The sequence below is a fragment of the Corvus brachyrhynchos genome, unplaced genomic scaffold (genome assembly GCF_000691975.1).
Source record: "Corvus brachyrhynchos isolate BGI_N302 unplaced genomic scaffold, ASM69197v1 scaffold59, whole genome shotgun sequence".
NCBI classification, from domain to species: domain Eukaryota; kingdom Metazoa; phylum Chordata; class Aves; order Passeriformes; family Corvidae; genus Corvus; species Corvus brachyrhynchos.
The window spans coordinates 1267023-1285725 of NW_008246054.1; the positions used below are offsets into that span (position 1 = coordinate 1267023).

At 42.5% G+C, this 18703-nt stretch overlaps 1 protein-coding gene across 3 annotated transcripts in view; it reads right to left on the bottom strand.

The window, feature by feature from the left end:
- Positions 1-4269: 4269 nt before the first annotated feature.
- LHX2 (LIM homeobox 2) overlaps positions 4270-18703 on the bottom strand; it is a 33822-nt gene continuing 19388 nt past the window's right edge. For all 3 annotated transcript variants that reach the window (XM_017745661.1, XM_017745660.1, XM_008642140.2), the window contains exons 4-5: positions 13981-14186; positions 4270-7442 (exon numbers count right to left, since the gene is read on the bottom strand). In XM_017745661.1, coding sequence (XP_017601150.1) covers positions 7155-7442; positions 13981-14186 — 494 coding nt within the window. In that variant the 3' untranslated portion in view covers positions 4270-7154. The remainder of the gene's footprint in view (positions 7443-13980; positions 14187-18703) is intronic.

Genomic DNA, 18703 nt, shown 5'->3' on the forward strand with positions numbered 1-18703 from the left:
ATGGGTTTTATGGGTCTTTGCCTTCTTTCAGTTGTAAAGCTCCTTGGACTTTACCTGTCCCTCAGGGAAGGAAAAGAACAGACTGCTCGTGCTCTCAGCCTTTCCTGTCCTGGCTGTATTCGGTTTCCCACAGCCCTGCATCACAGGTCCCTGCTTTCTCATCTCCAGGTACCATATTTATGATCTAGTGCCTCCTTCCTGGAAAACAGAGATTCCCTTCAGTACCTTCCACTCTAAATTCCTCTGAGTCTGTTGTGTGGGATTGATTTGTGCCTTCTCACACATCTTGCAAATCCCTAAACGAGCGATAGTTTCTGGTTTCTGTTCTCCAAAGTAACGTAACCCAGGCCCTCCTGTCGTCAGCACAGCCGGGTCAGCAGCAATCAGGACTCAGAGGTGAGACTGAAGGTGCACACGTATGGTCACACTCATCTGCTGCAGTGCCATTTTCTCATGGCCTCCCATGGGAAGTGCAATGACTTCCACTTTGCCTTTTGCTCCAGTTTGGCACTGTTCACTCCAGGACTTCAAAGCACTTTCTCAAAATAACAGTAAGTAACCTCTGGCCAGCCTCCCTGTGCTGGCCACAGAGCGTCTGCGGTGGAAGCAGGAGGCAGGAGTCCTGCCCCAGCCTCTGCTCCAGCCAACAGGCAGAAAAAGAAAGAACAGAAATACCTGGAGTCCTGCCAGAAACACATTCTTCCCTCTAATGCCTGGCATCAGCTCCATTATAATTCTGGAATTAAAATGGATTATATCTTTATGCAGATCTTTAAAAGCAGCCCAGCTTTTGGTCTGTTCTAAGGCAGCTGATAATGATGGTACCTGCGTGTAAGTGGCTCCAACACACCTTGTGCTCCCAACACAGATCCCCAGGAGCTGGAGCTGTTTTGTGAGGAGAAAGTAGTTCTATAAATACCTGGCAATGTCTTTTCTGAGACTCCTCTTTTGTGCTGGGATAGCCAGAAGGGACTCTGGAGAATCGAGAATCCTGTCAGTCCCAGTGGGTGTTGGTGTGCACAATCTATAATCCCCGGGACAAAACAGAGTGATAGAAAAAGAGATATGGACACAAAACATGAGTAGGAACTGTCTGCACTCAGGGAGATGAAGAGTAAAGAATCACAAAAAAGAGCATTGTACAGCTTTTAGATTAATCCAACATGGATTCCTGAATTCCATACGTACAATAGGGGCAGAACTGGAAAAGACGTACAGAGAAATGAGGCCACAAATGGCCCTCGTTATGTTAAAAAGCCTCTCAGAGTGTGGGTGGTTGGGCTTATTTCTGTAGCATGAGCGACACTGGCTGTGGTGTAACTTCTGCTGTCATTCAGCGTGTTGGGTGAGGAGTCAGCGCCAACGGGGATGAAATGGAGAAAGTCTGGCTCTGCATTAACTAGAGTTGACTGAATGAGGTGGTAGGAACACCCATCACTGATTTTTTTAAGCATAACATCAGCTCCAAAATGCATCAACAGCTGGCAGGGACCATTCCGAGGACTCCTAACAAGCCCTGGCCAGATGGAAGTGAGCACTGCAGCCAGCACTGGGGGGAAGAGCCTCCTTTCAAAGAGCAGTGCAAGCTCCTGGCTATGAAACCTCTCCTCTCCCCAGCCCGTGGGCAGCTCACGCTTGTCTGCCAGCTTCTCAGAAATGGTCAGATCATACAGGAACAAAAGTGGATACAAAAGCTTTTGAGCTACTTCTAAGGGATCTGTGCATGTGAACTAACAAAGGCGAGTCTGTGGTCAGCAGGGTTAAATCCACCAGACACAGCCTGTGCTCCAGCAGAAGGTGTTCCAGGATGTACAGTGGGAAAGAGCTGAAACTGCCTGTCTGGGATAATCACAAAAGCAATGATAAATAAAGTGTTCTTCTGCCTCAAAATGTTTCATAGGACCATTAACAAATTCTCAGAAGGTCTGGGTTCAAGAGATGAGATGTCTTGGGAGGCTTGTTCCAAGCAATGGTGTCTCTTTACGCTCTTATCTGTCTGTGGGTGACAGACCGGCCTCTCAGAAATTGTTTTCCCCACGTTCCCAGAATCTTTGCCCAGACTTGGGTAAGACTTGGCATCAGTTTCTTGCTCAATCATAGCCTGCAAAGCCATATTACAGAGTACCTCTTTTGTAAGTCTTCATTTCCAGAGGAAGGACAGCAAAAATGACTGATGAAATACAAGGAAATGATGTGGGAAGGCAAAAGAAATAGTTGGTGAAAATGCAGTTTGTGTAGGCTGGAGGTTGAAATCAAAAAAGCACAGTTGGAACCTGTGCACTCTGATAAGAATATGAATATGTCTCTTGGACTCATTCTTTCCTTCAGTCATCAAGGAGAGCCAGTAAGATGTGTACATGGAGAGCCACTGGGAGGGTTTGAAAAAAAAGAAGGATTCATCCCTGGCTGTCTGCTACAGCCTTCAGCCAACACAAACAGTCTATGGATTAGAGCTCCTCATCACTGATACTCTGTAGTGGATCAGTATGCCCATGGAAAATCAATACCGTTTTCTAGGAACACTAAATTACCAAAGCCTGAGGATCTTCTCACTGGTTTTGAGTAGTAACCAAGGAGTGTTATATTCACAGTAATTACTGTGCCGTGGATGGGTAACGGCCTCGGTAGTTTTGTGTCACTGCAAGAAAAAGACAAGTGGTGTTCTGCAAGTGGTTATTTCAGTGTTTGCAGTGCTGCAGATCCATTGTGGCTTCCCAGTCCTAATCACCCCGGGATCTGGATGCACTGGAGAGAGGCATCAATTAAAACAGGTCACCATAGAGTGAGGTCAGTCTTTCCAAATATTTGTGTCCCTTTTGTTTTGGCTGCTACTTCCCCTTTCCTAGATGTTATTGCAAAAATGTAACTTCCTGTTAAGTGCCGGATTTTACAATGTAATAAAATGATACAGTGGCATGTAAACAAGCTGTGTAAATATATAGGCACAGCCATGTCTTTTACAGGGCAAAGAAGAACTTGCACAGAAGTGGTTTTCTCCAGAAATAATAATTTGCACAGTGTTATGCATTAGTACAATAAATGATACTGCAAGGTCTGAATTTACTGACAGCAGGCTGCATATTTTAAGTACTATGCTTCGCTCAAATTAAAACCCCCAAAATATTTACTGGCCTTAGTTGCTACAAAAATCCAGTTATTAGGCCAGAAAGAGCTGCTAACATCATACTAATCTGAGCAGAAATCCATTAAATGCCCAGTGTATCTTTTTTCCTAGTCCTTGAGAAAATGAATTGTCAAATGGATAAATGCCACTCGCAGCCCTGGTCCAGCTCAGCTCAAGTTTTCCCAGGCGGAATGGGGGTATGGAGCACTTGTTCAACAAGTATGAAGGGTTGGGGGGAGAGTACAATTGCAGCAGAAATGGCAGTAATATAAATTTCTACCTATAGGCCTGTCAGTATTTGCTGCTTCAGTGGGAGTAATTTTTGGGCTGGGCTCTGTCTCCTCGACATGGACAGGTCTGATGCTGGTAGGGGTTTGGTGTGTGTGCTCCCTCTGTGTGCAGCAGGGTTTCACCTGCAGCCTGTGCAAAAACAGGTGAGAGGGACTCAGAAACGCACAGGCCATTCCACTGACTTCTTTCAGTCACCTGGACATCTTTGCCATCGTCACACCTAAGGACAAAGCCTGATTCTTATTTTGATTTGTGTCTTTTTCTCCTTTTCTTTTAGATGAAGATTGTTCTTACAGGTGCCTAAGCTTCCTTCCAACAGACAAAAAATAGAAAACAGTTATAGGAAAGTGACCTCGTTATGTGGGGTTTTTAAACAGCCAGGAGGAAGAGATAGTTTGAAAACCAAAATATCTTGGAGGCACCCTCTGCATCCATAGTATATTTGATAAATTGACTTTTGCTTCCAGGGCACACATTCAGCTTCTTCATTAGTATAATGATCCTTGGTCTTCTCTTCCCAAAATTAGATAATTTGAATAAAAAATAAGTTTTATGAAATGTAGCCATTAATAGAGTCAATAAATTTTAAGCTGTGATTGCATATCACTTGCAGCAATCCCATCCCTCTCTGCTGTAGATCAAAATATATTCAGCACTCTTAAAATCAAATGTCCTTTCTCTGTTTGACAAGAATAATCCACTGTGCTGGTGAGTACCAAGTTGACTTGAAAGTTTTTCTAGTATGTAATCCCCTCTTATATTCTGTATTACGTATGAACTCAAAGACAAAATATCTGCATTATCTTAAATAAACTAGGTAAAATGTATTTCAAAAAGCTTCTTGAGTCAAAAAGTAGCAAATCATTGTATGTATTTCCATATTTGTATAGTTTCATTATATTCTTGTTCTAAGTTACTATTAAGTCTCTTTCATATTTAAAAAATGAACTACACACCTACCATGCAAAATGTAAAGAAGTATGTTCAACTAGTTCAAATTAGATATACAGTAAAAATACACTTCCAAAGAAATATCATTTCCATTTTTGTTCATGTTTTTAACAGAATTTCAGACTAATACATCAAATGTGGAACTGTACAAGAATGTGAAGAAACATTAGGATTGCAGTAGTAAAAAAATGTACAGCATTCAAAACCAACAAGCTCTAAACAACCAAACAATACCACAGGATTGAAACAATCATGGGGACAACATAGGTCATCGGAGCCAGAGTGAATCCTAATGCACCTACATAAAGACCCTACATAGAATATTGTCTCTTATTTATATGCAAAATCCCTGATTTGATTAAACCAGACAATTTCTCTAATTGTCTCGTATAGGTTTCAGATAAGATTAACATGAGAGTATTCCCCTTCATGAAGGTCAGGTGTTTGAAAAGGCAATATTGAGAATTGATTTGAAAGGTATTTCCATCCACGTGGATTCAGGTAGTTAAGATACAAGATCACAAATAATAGCAGTACAGTTTTAAAGAACCATTGGAATTGTTCTCCGCTACATTTGCCGTAACACTTCAGATTTCAGGATTCAGAATGTTTAAACTGTTTACAGGTTAATACACTGGGTTTTAATTATGGGCTGTAACCATTTAATGGTGGACCAAAATTGCCTTTTAAATCAAGAAAAGATCCAGCTAAGCATGTAAAAAAAAAAAAAATCTCCAAGGTGATTGACAATGAACAAAACATTACAAACAGCAGAATCTCCGTGTCAGAACAGCTTTGAAAGGCAGGTATGTATCTATTACAGTCCACCAACCAGCACAACATCCTTATTAGACATTTGGATTACGAGGAAAAATGTCCTGGATAAACCTGTAACATTTATAAATTCAACATAAATTATCTTTTTTAATGTCTCATCACTGTGCATAAACTCAACGGACTCTGCCACCCCTAGGTTTGGTGACCAGACCTCAATCCCTCTCACGGATCTCAGCTAGTTCCCATCTTTGAGGACTGTCTCGCTTTACTCATAGCTCACCCATGGGGTTTTTTAAGATGAAGTGTAAAAAAGGTTAATAAATGACCTAATTATGTCAGCTTTTCTATCCCATAGTCCTCATGCTCTGAAATCTCTCCCTGATCTCGATAGGAATTTGGCTTGCACAAGAATAGCCAATTTGCAGCTCAGAAAACTGAATAAATGTAGCATTTTAAAAACCAAAACATTGTTAGGAAAGAGTCCAGCCTACAAAACCATCTTCAATGCCCTGAGAAGGGCAAAGAACACAAATCTTGGCATCTACTTTGCTGTTTATTTGGAATAATCTTTTGGTAATTCTGATCCAATGGGAATGAGGGATTAGTTTTAGAGAGCTGGCCAGTACAACCCAACATCTGACTGAAAGAACTGATTGGAACAGGTTTGAAAAGGAGCAACCATCTGCATCTTATGTACCACTCCAAACCTCTAAACCTACTGGGCAAACAGCATAGTGTAGACTCGTTCTTATACATATTTAAACTTTGCTGAGGTATTTCTTTTATTACAGAAAATCAACTTTAAAAACAGTAGGAAAAAAACGCAAAATATGAGTTATATTCTGCAGAGATTTTTGGGGAGAAGGAATTCAATTGTATTGAAAGGTCCATAATGATTAAAGGAATAACCACTTTTAGTGTCAATAATATATTGTTGCTTGGCTTTTTATTCCTTCAAAGCATTAGAAAAAATGCAAGGCTGTGACTTTATAAAACATAATTTTGCCTCAACTTTGCCCACCAGTGTTGTAAAATAACCTGAAATACTTCTGCCTTTTTCCTAGGGCAAACCTTTCCCAGTATCCACCTCTGTGATGGACCAGCTGTGGCCACACAGCTGTGGGACCCCTGCTGGCCTCCTCCAGGACATGGGACAAGCCACAATCTTGCACAAAAGCAAGATTCATACATGCTGGTCAAAGTCAGGTTTCCTTCACGTGGTGAAATTAAGTATAGTTCTTCTGTTTGAGTTTTAACATTATCTGGTAACTTCTACCTGCAACTAACATTATTTCTCTACAATGAAGATACCTAGTCTGTTGTACAAGCTGGATTTCTCACCCATATATGCTTTAGGAACCAGAGGAATGTGTACATCACATTTAGGGTTTTTCCTAGGCAGACACTGTGTTTGAAGTGCAGTTTTCTAACCCTTTTAAATCCAGTCAGCCTACCTTGATTGTGACACTAATGTTAAACGTAATTGCAGCCATTACCAAGTAGTTTCCATAAGTGGTTTTATTACTGGTTAGATTTTACAAATTCTGGTATTCGAACAGACTTCGACCTTAAAATTCTAAAACAACAAAGCAACCAATGAAAGGCTTAGGACTATTCAAAGTAACAAATTCTTTAACATTTTTGCCCTGGTCATAAATATACAGAGAGAAAAAGAGAGAAGTGGACATGGAATCCAAAGAATGTAGATAAAACAGTATATAAGGCACATGGCAGTCTTTGAAAATACAGAAGCTTTAGCCAACTTAAATTAATTGCTGTTTCCCTTGCTCAGTCCACAAAACTGTACAGTTACACAAATGTTGTGTTGCAATAGATCTTCCAAGTTATTCTTCAGTCCATACTCCGTAATACCAGAACACTACTTTTCCTTCGGTTTTTTAGGAGAGATCCTAACTGTGGTTAGTCAGTTGCTCAAAGCCTCTATTAAAATACACTTGGAATTTCAGCTAAGAATAATTTCTTTTTTAAAGAAATTATTAAGAAAGAGTCATCAGAAAAGATTTGTAAGAGTTGTCTGTGAAGGACTTCGAGATTCATGAACCTCAAGACTTCCGGGCACTGATGTCAAGACCGACGTCACAGTTGGCATAGTAGGATTAGTCAAGTCCGTTAAAGTAGTGGGAGTGCTGGATGGACTCATGGAGGCATTGGATATTTCTGAGGCAGGACCTGAGGGGGTCCCTGCTTGGAGTGTTGAGTCTGAAGTCTTATCCACCCCTGTGTTTTCTTGACGTAAGAGGTTCCGTCTGAATTTGGCTCGAGCATTTTGAAACCAAACCTGAAATAATTTAATATAACAGGGTAGCATTTAAAGACCTGCAGTGTTTAAAAAAGCAAAAGCATATTCACAAATTCATCAGTGCTGGAATTGGGAAAGATGTTTTTACTGGTAACATATTAGAAAAATAGTCCTAGCCATGAGAAGCGGCTTCTGTCTGCAAAATATTCCTTCTTCCCTCTCCTTCAATCCCTGGAAACAGTCTGCCTGGGCCAGGAGCGGACTAAGGACAGAGGATGGCACTCTGTCTGCACAGGGCATGTGAAAGGATGCTGAGAAATTTGGCAGCGTGCAGAATCCTCGACAGCCCTCGATCCCTGCAGCATTTGTCTGGGTGAGACAAACACCACTCACCTGATGAACACAAAATCAGGAGTTTCCCCCCTTGTATCTCATGTCCATCTCCCACCAAAGTGCTGCTGGCACAGCCCAGGGCACCCTGCCTTCCCACGGGCTCCTGCTCACCCAGGAGTTCCCTCACATCCCAGTGCCTGCAGTGCTCCCCTCTTCTGAAAGGACTGTCCCTCTTTCTTGCTCTTCTCTTATTCTTTCTCAAATGCTTCAGCTTTCTTCACCTATGCCTGTTTCCTTTATCAAATGTTTTCAGTACTGGAATAATGTTGGGGAAAGGGGCTGGAAAGGTATTGAAGACCCACATTGCATCGAAAACTGTGATTTCAGTAGGAAAAGCATCCACGTAGAATTTTTTCCAAGGTTTCTACTTCTTGCATTCTTTGATTATCTGAGTGAAGGACAGGGAAACTGAGTGTGTGGGACTCCTGAGGACTCAGCAGCCCGTGCTCCTGGCTCCAAAGCTGCCTGGCCCTGCCGCGGGATGGGCTCTGAGCCGAGCGCCGGGAGGGAGGGAGGCAGCGCCGCAGGAACGTGGGCAGAGCTGGGGGTGCTCCCACTGCAGTCACAGCTGATGGACCTGCCTTGGCTGCTTCACCTCTCTCCACCTTTCTTCTCATCTAGGGATGCTCCAGCTGCAAGTTCCCCCTATTGAGCACTCTTCCTTCCCTGGAAAGCTTTCTCCCCCAGCCAAAGGTCTTTAATGTGCACACCCTGTCTCTCACACTCTCTCCAGGGAATGCCACAAGGAAATAATCCTCAGGCACAAATTCAAGGGCCACACATAAATCACATCCAAAAAATACACGTCCTTTTTTCTGAAAGCTCAGTATTTTAAGCCAGTTTATGCTGTCACTTGCTTTGTTAAAACGCTTCATTTAAAGGCTGTTTATCAGTTTCATGTACAAAAAGAGAAGTTCTCCTAAACCAGCACAGGTAAAAATATTCTCATGATTTTATAAGAATTCAGTATAGCAGTAAACCTGCTACAGACCAGCAATGTGGTCAAAAAGGGGCAAACCCCGAAGTGATCCTTTTGCCTGACACGTTCCCAAGCGGTGTCCTCTTGTGGGACTGCTCAGAGCCCCTCGAGTGCAGGGGCTGTGAGTGAAGCCAATCACTTTGTTCTGGTCATTTAAGTCACAAAGGCTCAAGCCAACTGCTCAGGAATGGCAAAAACAGCAATTGGAACTTTTACAGGATTTTTTACCTTTCAGTAAGAGATCATTTCTATTTGTTCCACAAAATAATTTCGTGGTTGATTTCTTTAAAATACCTTCTGGCAATTGTATAAAGGATAACAGCTGTGAAATGGAGTTTGGAGCTGGCTGCTGTCGCTATGTGTGTTCACGTAGCCACAGCATAATTAAAACAGAACAGACAAACCACTTGGCCAGTTGTAGATACACCTACTGCTGCATAATTTCACATTTATGTTCATTAAAATACCCATATTTTTATATTCAAATATGACAAACATTACACTGTTCCTAAGTGTCCAGCTGCTCCTTAACCTTACCAGGGCAAGAGGCTCTATGGTATTTTTTGGAAACATGTAGCATGTAAAGTGAGCAAGATTCTTGGTTTTTATGTATTTCCCTTTATCTTCCATTAATATGAAAACCTGAGCTCAGCTGCCCTTACCAGTGAGCACCCCACACTGCTTTCAGGAGCTGCACATATAACATGGTTCATTGTCTCTTTATTAGCGGTAATCCATGTTAGACATTGAAAATATCACATAATCCTGCAAGTATTACCCAAAAATAGAGATTATATGACTGCTTTCACTTCCCTCCCCACTTGAATATTGTCAAGGTTAATCAGTTAATAGTTATAAGGTGCTTTAAAATTGTATAATAATAAATATTTGTATTATTACTGAAAATACATCTAATTATTTGTTAATTTGAATTCTGAAAACACCTTTTCTTATCATAGAAAGGGATAACATTTTTATTGCTGTAGTGACGTTCTGGCATGTGCTTAAGATCTGACATCCCAGCAAAGCCTTCGTGTAAGAGAGTGGTGAGAGAGGAGCAGCGCTGTCCCCTGAGCTGTGGGGCTGCCCCTGCCCATGGGCCTGGCCATTATCCCAGTGGGGACAGCAGTGGGCAGGGCTGGAGCCGGGGCTGCCCCACCACAGGCCAGCACAGCCAGCTGCCCCATGGGCAGCTCAGGCCCTGCACCTGGAAGGGCATGGCAGAAATAACCACCCAGACATACAGAACTGAAAGAATCCTTCCAGAAGGACTTATCTCACATCAATTACACAATTCCTTCAGGACTGAGGAATAAACAAAATCATTGGGAAGTATTTAGTGGGTTTCTGTCCAACTGTATCAGTACAAGGCTGAGCTATTTCAAATCAAAGGAGGAAATACAGACCAAAACTCCCAGTGAAAAATAAAAAGCAGCTGCAAGACCCACCACTGCTGCTCCCACACTCCGGTGAGCCAGGCTGGATGCGAGGAGCTGGGCACTCGGCAGTTAGGCGGAATAATATTTACTGAGGTGAAAATATTGCAGTCCTTCTTCAGTGATCTGTGCAGCAAATTCTTTGTCTCCACCAAGTCAAATAGGAAAAAAATAACATCTCCATATTATAAGGGAGTGTTGAAAATAAACACACCAAGTGTTGTGAGGGATTTGGATACCGAAGTTAATGGGATCATCACCTTAGACAACTTTATTTTCTGGTTTGTAACACCTCCATTGCTGCATCTGTTACATATTAGCTGTGTGAACAGCTTCTGCTAAAACAAATTTTTAAACCAAATTTCGCTCATTCACACAGCTACCTAGAGACGTTGAGGTTCTCTGAATTTCACTAACTAGTGAGTGGAGAAATAAAATATAGAGGATGTAGCACCACAAAGCAGACTACGTTCACTCATTGCACACACATTGTGATTACTCTGCTGTAACTAGCAACTGTACAGTCAAAGAGATGTTTAAAGAATGGGAGCTCGGGAAGAGCCTGCCACCTAAAGCAAACCTTCACCAAAGGGCAGCACAGATCCCCACATGGGATGGGAACATTTTAGGCTTGTTGACTACTGGAATCTGGACCAGCAAAGTCCAAACGCATGCAGCGATCTTTGCAGGGTTCTGGTAGCGATTTCACTGGGGACTGACTCAACAAAAAATAAGTGGTGTACAAGACACACACTGAAAAATGATGCTTTGTGTTCCTAAAGTGCTTTGGCTGTGGATAATCTTAATCCAGCCCCCTGGGGAGAGAAGAGGTATGTACCTATAGCTAACACACCATACCTCCTCGGGGCTATCTACTTCCACCTTCCTTTTCTAAACTCACAGAAAGAAAGATCAGTTCCCCAAAGAGCAGTGTTTATGCCAGTTAGGTTAGTTAGCTCACAATTAGCCGGGGCCTTTAATTACAGATGATAGCTTACAATAAAGGGCTTGTGTTCCCCAGCTGTAGTACAAGAGATACATGAATTAAATTGCAAGTGTAAACTTAAATTGGAAGGAAACAAAATAAAAATAGGTGTTAAAAATATAAATAAGTTTGCTATGATTCTAATGTGGCTACTTCAGGAGAACAGCGTGCATTATGAAAGCATTGAAGGAAATGCATTCTGAGAAGCAGAATGTTACATTTCCAGGCCATCCCACCACTGGATGTGTGCAGCTGGTGACAAATTGTATATAAAGCAAAGACATCAGTCAGGACTTCCAACTCCAGTATCACAGATCATTTGGAAAATCCTCAAATTCTCTGCTCATCTACAAAGTCCCCTCATTACATGTCATGTGGGGCTGTCTCTACAGCAAGGGCACTACAGCTGTTCCCGAAATCATCAGGAGCTCTGCTCTGTGTGTCTAGGAAGTTCACTAGTTTCACAAGAGAATCTTTCTCCCTATCTGCTGCCCTGAATTTTCCCTTAAAATACATTCTATGAAGGGTATCCACAGAGCCAGGATCCTTCACTAGCTGAATGGAGATCTGAACACACAGAAGATCCAACAGCTCACAAACACCTGATAGGGAGTGTGGCAGAGTTCTGGCTCCTGGCAAGTGTGCCCGTACACCTGCGAGTCCCAACACCTCCGGGGTGTGGGACAGACCAGTGCTAATGATGCTTGTTTAGATCAATAGTGCCAGTGAATCACTTTGTGTTCAGTGACACAGATGGAATGCCAGCCTTTCTGGCTCCAAAGAAATAACAAGTGACACTGTCTCGGTAACCAACATCGTGACGAGCTTTCCCAGCAAAGAGCAACCCTGAAACTCATATGGGTGAACCTCGTTGTTTGAAAAATGGCCACTCACAGGTAGAGATAAGCCAACTAGGCACAAGGGTTCTAAACCATACAAAATACAAGTTTGCGTTCTCATGGCCCGAATTAATTTTCAAACAAAACATCCATGACTACAGAGTGCTCATAACAGGCAGGAAAACTCAAGTGATACCAGACAAAAAATCACTCCAGGCTGTTTTCTGGAATTGCCTCCAACAGCATCATCCTCAGGGTACAATCCTCACCACCAGCTTTTACCTTCCACCACTGTAGCTAAAGGAGCCTGGACATAAAGGAGTATTTAACTCTGAAAGTAAAAGAAGTGAAACACCAAGTACCAAAATGATAACAAAACTTTGGTGGAATTGTAAAGTTCTGCTACAAACAAAAGAAGAGCCACAAAGCACCTTAAAACTGCAAATTGCGACATGTCTAAGATGGAATGAAGAAGCAATGAAGAAACTGAAAGAGGAACAGAAGAGTAATAGGTTAGAGTCCAGTTTTAGAGACAAGGAAATACATTCTGAATAGGAAGAAACACAGACAGTAACTTGGAAAAAAGATGCAAGGAAAGACCCGTTCAGTGAAAATAAAAGAGAGAGATGGAAGTCAAAGTTGGTGTGGAATGACAAGAGAGAAAAGAAGGATGATCAAGATAAAGACACTTCCTAGACATTGATGTTCAATTTCTCAGGTAATTCAGGTGTGAATGGACAGACCTGGTATTACCACAGTGTCTAAATTCTGACAATAGAGGAGAAGGGTCAAACTAAGGACAGACCAATGCAGTAAAGTATTTCAGCCATGTGTGTGGTTTAAGGACAGTTGCTGTGAGACACCACACCAGGTGCTAGGATGTGCACTCTCTGTCAGAGGAATCTGTTCCTCCACAGCAAATCAGCCTCAGAAAAACAAACCAAATCCAGCTATGAGAACGTAGCCACAAGAAATCATTACGTACGGTTTGTCATTTTACTGGGAAGCCTACAAACCTTTGTTCCTTCTTCTGGTTGGTGTTAACTTTGTAAGCTCCAGGATCCCTCCAGTGAATTCAGTTTTCCTCAATAGTTTTTGTCTCCTGCCCTTCACTTGCCTGTGACTTGTGAGCTGTCCACGATGCTTCCCAGGACTGGGCTCGCAGCCCTACCTGTCTCTAGGAAGGTCACAAATCCTTTTTCTACAATTAAGATCCATTTAAAACTTTCAGCAATAGATCCTGGAATGCTGTGGCTCCTACATGCCCAAATTTATCTCTACATATAGGCATTTGGGTAAGTGGTCATTAAAACTGACTTCTTGAGTCAGAACTATAAATTAAAATGCAGCTGAATCAACTAATACTGTTCCCTTTCCTCCCCACAATAGCTCAAATGGAGTGTGTTCCCACGAAGCAAGAAAAAGTACTTTTAAAGTGCAGTTTTGTTTCATTCTAAGTTACTAAACTATGAATAAAAATGATTTTTTGAAAAATTTCACTTATGTCTGCTTCAGTTATGAAAGAAAATCCCTCCTCCTTGTCCTGATAAAATGAATTCAAACTGTAGATTAATTTCTTACAAAGGTAAACATTGACGTGTTTTCTGAATTTCTAAACTAAAAGCTCTCTATTTACAGTGAGCACACTAACTAAAATAAGTCACTTTTTTTTTACAGCAGCCTGGAAGCTAAAACATGCAGCAGAATTAAAGAACTCCAGGAAAACAAGCAGGGCCCCAAACGTTCACAACTCTCACAAAAAATTAGAACCCAAGTGATCTACTTTAGAGAAATTGAAAGGAAATAACTCTTCTCATACTTTCTGGGAATTAACTTAGAGAAGGTACGAATGATTAAGAATAGCTTGAAAACCAGCAAAACCCATGGCTTTTCAATTATAAAATTGATCTTTTGATTACTTTCCGAGGCAAAAGACTGCTCTTACCTGAAGAACTCTTTTGGTGAGGCCGGTTTTCTGAGCTAGCTGTTTCAAGTCCTTGGCATCAGGATTGTGGTTAATAGCAAAGTATGACTTCATTGTCCGCAGCTGGTGGTGTTTGAAGGACGTCCTCATGCGCTTTGTTTTTTGATTGCTGGGGTATTGCTGGTCTCTGTCCAAGTGGTCACCATCGTTTTCATTGCAACTTAAAGCTTGAGGCAACAAGAGGAAAAGGCTTGTAAATCTTCTGCTCCACAACCAACATTTTTTTGCAATTTCCCTGGGTGCAGCAATTAAACAACACACCACAGCACGTACTGGTACAAGCCCTACCTGCCTTTGCTCCTTTTCATGGATTTGTAGAGCAGTTTAGTTTGGAAAAACCCTCTAAGGTCATTGTGTCCTACCATTAACCCAGCGCTGCCAAGTCCACCACTAACCCATGTCCCCAAGTGCCACATCCACCTGACTTTGAAATCCCTCCAAGGGCAGGGGCTCCACCACTGCTTTTGGGGAAGAGATGTTTCCTAATATTGAACCTGACCCTCCCGTGGTACAACTTGAGGCCATTTCCCCTCAACTTGTCCCTGTTCCCTGGGAGCAGAGCCCGACCCCCCCGGCTGCCCCCTCCTGTCAGGGACTTGTGCAGAGCCACAAGGTCCCCCCTGAGCCTCCTTTGCTCCAGGCTGAGCCCCTTTCCCAGCTCCCTCAGCCGCTCCTGGGGCTCCAGCCCCTTCCCAGCTCCGTTCCCTGCCCTGGCCATGCTCCAGCCCCTTCAGTGTCTCTCCTGCCATGAGTGGCCCAGAGCTGCCCCCAGGAGTGGAGGTGCCCCAGCAGTGCCAGCACTGGGGCGAGCACAGCCCAGGGGCCATTGGCCTCTTGCCCACCTGGGCACAGCTGGATCATACTTCTGCACCTTCCAGCCATTCCCTTACAATAACCAGTCTGCAAGGACCCTGGCCTGCCCCTCTGTGGCTTTTAAAATGTCAGGTCTGTTTCCTTTTCCCTCCCGTCCACCTCCACAGAACTTTTCCTCCACTTTCTGTGGGAGGACAGTAGCTGTCCTCAACTCTGTAAAGGGTTTTACTGTACTTGGTATCACTATAAATTGCACTGTAACACACAAAGAGAGCTGCACAATACACTCCACTTAAATCTCAGTGGAACAGACTAGTTAAAATCATAATTATTTCCTCCATCAAACGAAACCCTGTAGAGTACAAGGGAGACCATTAAGTGAAACACTATAAAAGAAATAAAGTTTGTGGCTACCAGACAGCAAATTATGACTATAATCTGACTAGCTAAAGAAATAAAGCTGTTAATACAACATATTCACTGGCATGCCAAATGAAAATTTTTAAAATTATTTATATATTTATATTTCCATTTTTAAAAAGTGTTGGCAAATACTAGTTTGAATGATCAATTCTGTCATATCCTTTTGAAATCAAGGAATGACACTGGTTGATACACTTGCAGAAATCAAGCGTAAGAAGAAGGTCTGTGAGCAAGGAACACTGTAAAAATTATCAAGTAGTATTAAATGTTGAATGCCAAGCAAAATAATCTTGTAGACCAAAAGTAGTTTTTAATTTATTTGTGCATACAGTAAACCATAGAAAACCTCTTAAAATAACATTGAGGACTGAGCTTAAATCCAATAAAAAAATTAGGGATATAACTGAAAATTCTACATGGCATGCAAAAAATGACAAAAAAAATAGTTTAAAACATGAATTGTTGCTAAGTTTCTTAAACACATGAACAGGTTTGTTTTCAATTGTCCACTATTGCTGTTTGATTACAACATCTCATGGACCTGTCTTTATAGTGTTACTTGAATTCATGCTGTCCATCAGTGGATCTCAGCCCTAGTGAAAACACACACATTCTGAAAGGCATGTGTTACAAACAGGTTTAGAAAATACACATAAAATGCACGGGTTCCTAAGTAAAGATGCAGGTTCCCTAAGCAGGTTTGCAGTGGCTAGAGTAGCTGCTTTACAAACCTCAGCCTTTCAAAACCTCCTAAGAAGATGTGGCACAATATAGAGCAAGGCCTGCAAAAATTCAGCTCTAAGCCCAAAAGCACGTTTGTTTAACAGATACACCCAAAGTGTCCAAAGCCTCGAACTTCTCTGTGTGTTTCTGTACTCCTACAAATTAAAAAGCAGCTAAAAAAATGGTGCTGTATGTAGAAATGTGTGTGTCTGTGTGCGTGTGTGCGTGCATGTGCATACATTTGTATAAATCCTTTCCAGACCTCAGGATCTTGTGCCAGATTCTGGCCATAAGACGCATTTCTGCTTGTTTTCCTGCGGCATGGAAAACTGCAAGTACCTGAATTTAAAAGGTGTAAGATACTTAAAGGGAGATAGTAACAATGGAGTAGTAATGGAGCTGGATGGAATCTTTCTGGGTTTAAGATCTGAGACTTAGCTGCCCATCTGGAGTCATCCCATGTGCTCCAGTCTCCTTCATAGCTACAATTCCTGATATAAAGGGCACTGGGAGGAATAACATAGTAATGCTCATAGAAAATTCTGTTATGGAAATGTAAAACCAAATCATGCTTCTTTTTAAAATGTACCCAATGAATTTTCAATATTAGTAATGGAAAAACCTTTGTGCGTCATCTTAGAGGCTTTCAAACCCTCCAAGAAATAACAAGACAGAGACATAGGAGGAAATGCATCAAAATATCTGTCTGCAGGACTGAGGTCTGGTTCCTGTTAATAAGCAACAAAACAAAGCCTAGGGCTGCAAGAAGTTGAATTTTAACATGTCCCATAGAGAATGAGATACATTCAGAATCTAAGGATATAAAACTGATTCTAAACCCGCCCAGAATGGAATGAGGGTGTCAGCTTTTCATCAAACCCTGATAGGACAAGGAACAACTTACTCTTGGAATTTCTCATCATTTTACCTCATTATCTACTAAGTAAAAATAATATTAAAATGACAGTAAACATGTACTGTTTGAGAGTGGCAAAATGTCCTTGTCTATGACGGAAGTTACAGAACAGACTTTGGAAGTGTATGAGGGTGTGTGCTGTTCATTGTCCTGAGCAAGTGGTTTGGCTACTCCCAGGCATCACCCAATATGACATAAACAGTCCTAGTTGGTGCCAATTCCCCTCTTGTGTTTGGTTGTGGTGCCTGGCACCATCCTCAAAAGGCTATTTTATTCAGTCTAATATTATCTGCATCTCTCACAGAATCTGCAATGTCCACGGGTGTTGCAGTCACAGACACACAGAACGGGCCAAGGGTGTAAGTGGAGATTTTAAGAGCTGAGGAGTTTCTGCAAAAAGCATCAGGGTGTAAAACTAACACTGTACATGCTCCTCACGCAACCCTGTGTTTTTCAGGCACTGTCTTCCCTGTTCTTTTGTGGTGTCCTGTGTATCTCCCAAAGGAATTGCTGAACTATCCATATGTAACATTTCCATTCCATCGCAGTAGCTCAGGCTCCTGCTGGGATTTCAGAAACACAATTGGTAGAATTCCAGTCGAATAGAGGAACCTTAAATTAACGAGCATTTCACTTCTATTTTTTGATAAATTCTGAAGCAGTGCCAAGTCTCTTTTTCTGACCCCAGAACGTTTCCAAGGCCCTGTGCCTTTCCCCAGACCCCACACCCAGGCCATTGCCCTCCCACCCTCTGCTGGCACAGCAGTGGCAGCACTTACACCTTCAGCCCCATTTGAGCCACCCAGTCACAGGATGGTGATGTCGATGGACAGCATCACTACATCCCTACAGATTAAGAGGAAAACATTTTGTTTTGATATTGGTAACCAAAATACCCTTTGCAGATTAATGCATAACACCTCCCTAAACCCAACAACAGGAGCGTAAAGCAGGATGTGCCTGTAACAAACTCTGTTAGAGGAGGAGAACTTGGGAGCATTGCTTCACCCTCAGATCACCAGAGCCCCCATTGGCTTGGGATTCGGCAAAGCATGTGCTTAGTAGTTAGTAGGTTGCTAAGGATATGGCACATGAAGATGAGAAAGAGAAATTTCCTTTGGGGGAAATTTTGTTCTTAGTATCTTGCGTTTGACATGTTAGATTACACCAAAAGAAAGAAAACTAATCCTGATTCTGAAAGAATGATGAAACGAGACACGTTTGGTGTGTGCATTATCTCTCAGTAGTGGCTCAGGAACATACACCCCTTTCCTTCTGTAATCGGAGTCAAGGGGGTGTTTTAACCTCCTGCTGCCTGGAGAGGGAACTTGTGATTAACTAGACCAGGCAGGGGTGCAGCCGCATTTGTTGTTTGGTCGGAGCTTGTAGAGGACTTTGTGGTGCCCATATCCTCAAAGGGGACAGAAGTGAGACGGAGCCCTCTGAGTGGTACTTGGGACAGAAACAGACATAGTCTTTCTCTTTGAAGGAAGGAGAAGACACTTAGAGAAGGCAGATGCCTGAACTTCTCACCACAGGAATTAAAAGGGGTGAAGCTGTGGCATGGGAGCGGGCAAGGTACCCCTGGCGGCACTGAAAGGAGCGTGTCTCTGCCAAGCCATGGAGCAACAGACAGGACAGCGCTGCCTCAACCTTGACATTTCAAGAAGTGTCTTAAGGAGCCCAGGCCGAGCATCACAAGGCCGGGACAGAGGAGAATCAGGATTAGAAGCCCTCTTCCTCCGGCCTTCGCCGGCCGCCTCGGACAAAGGGGCTGCGCGTCCCGGGGCCCCCCGGGGCTGCCCAAGG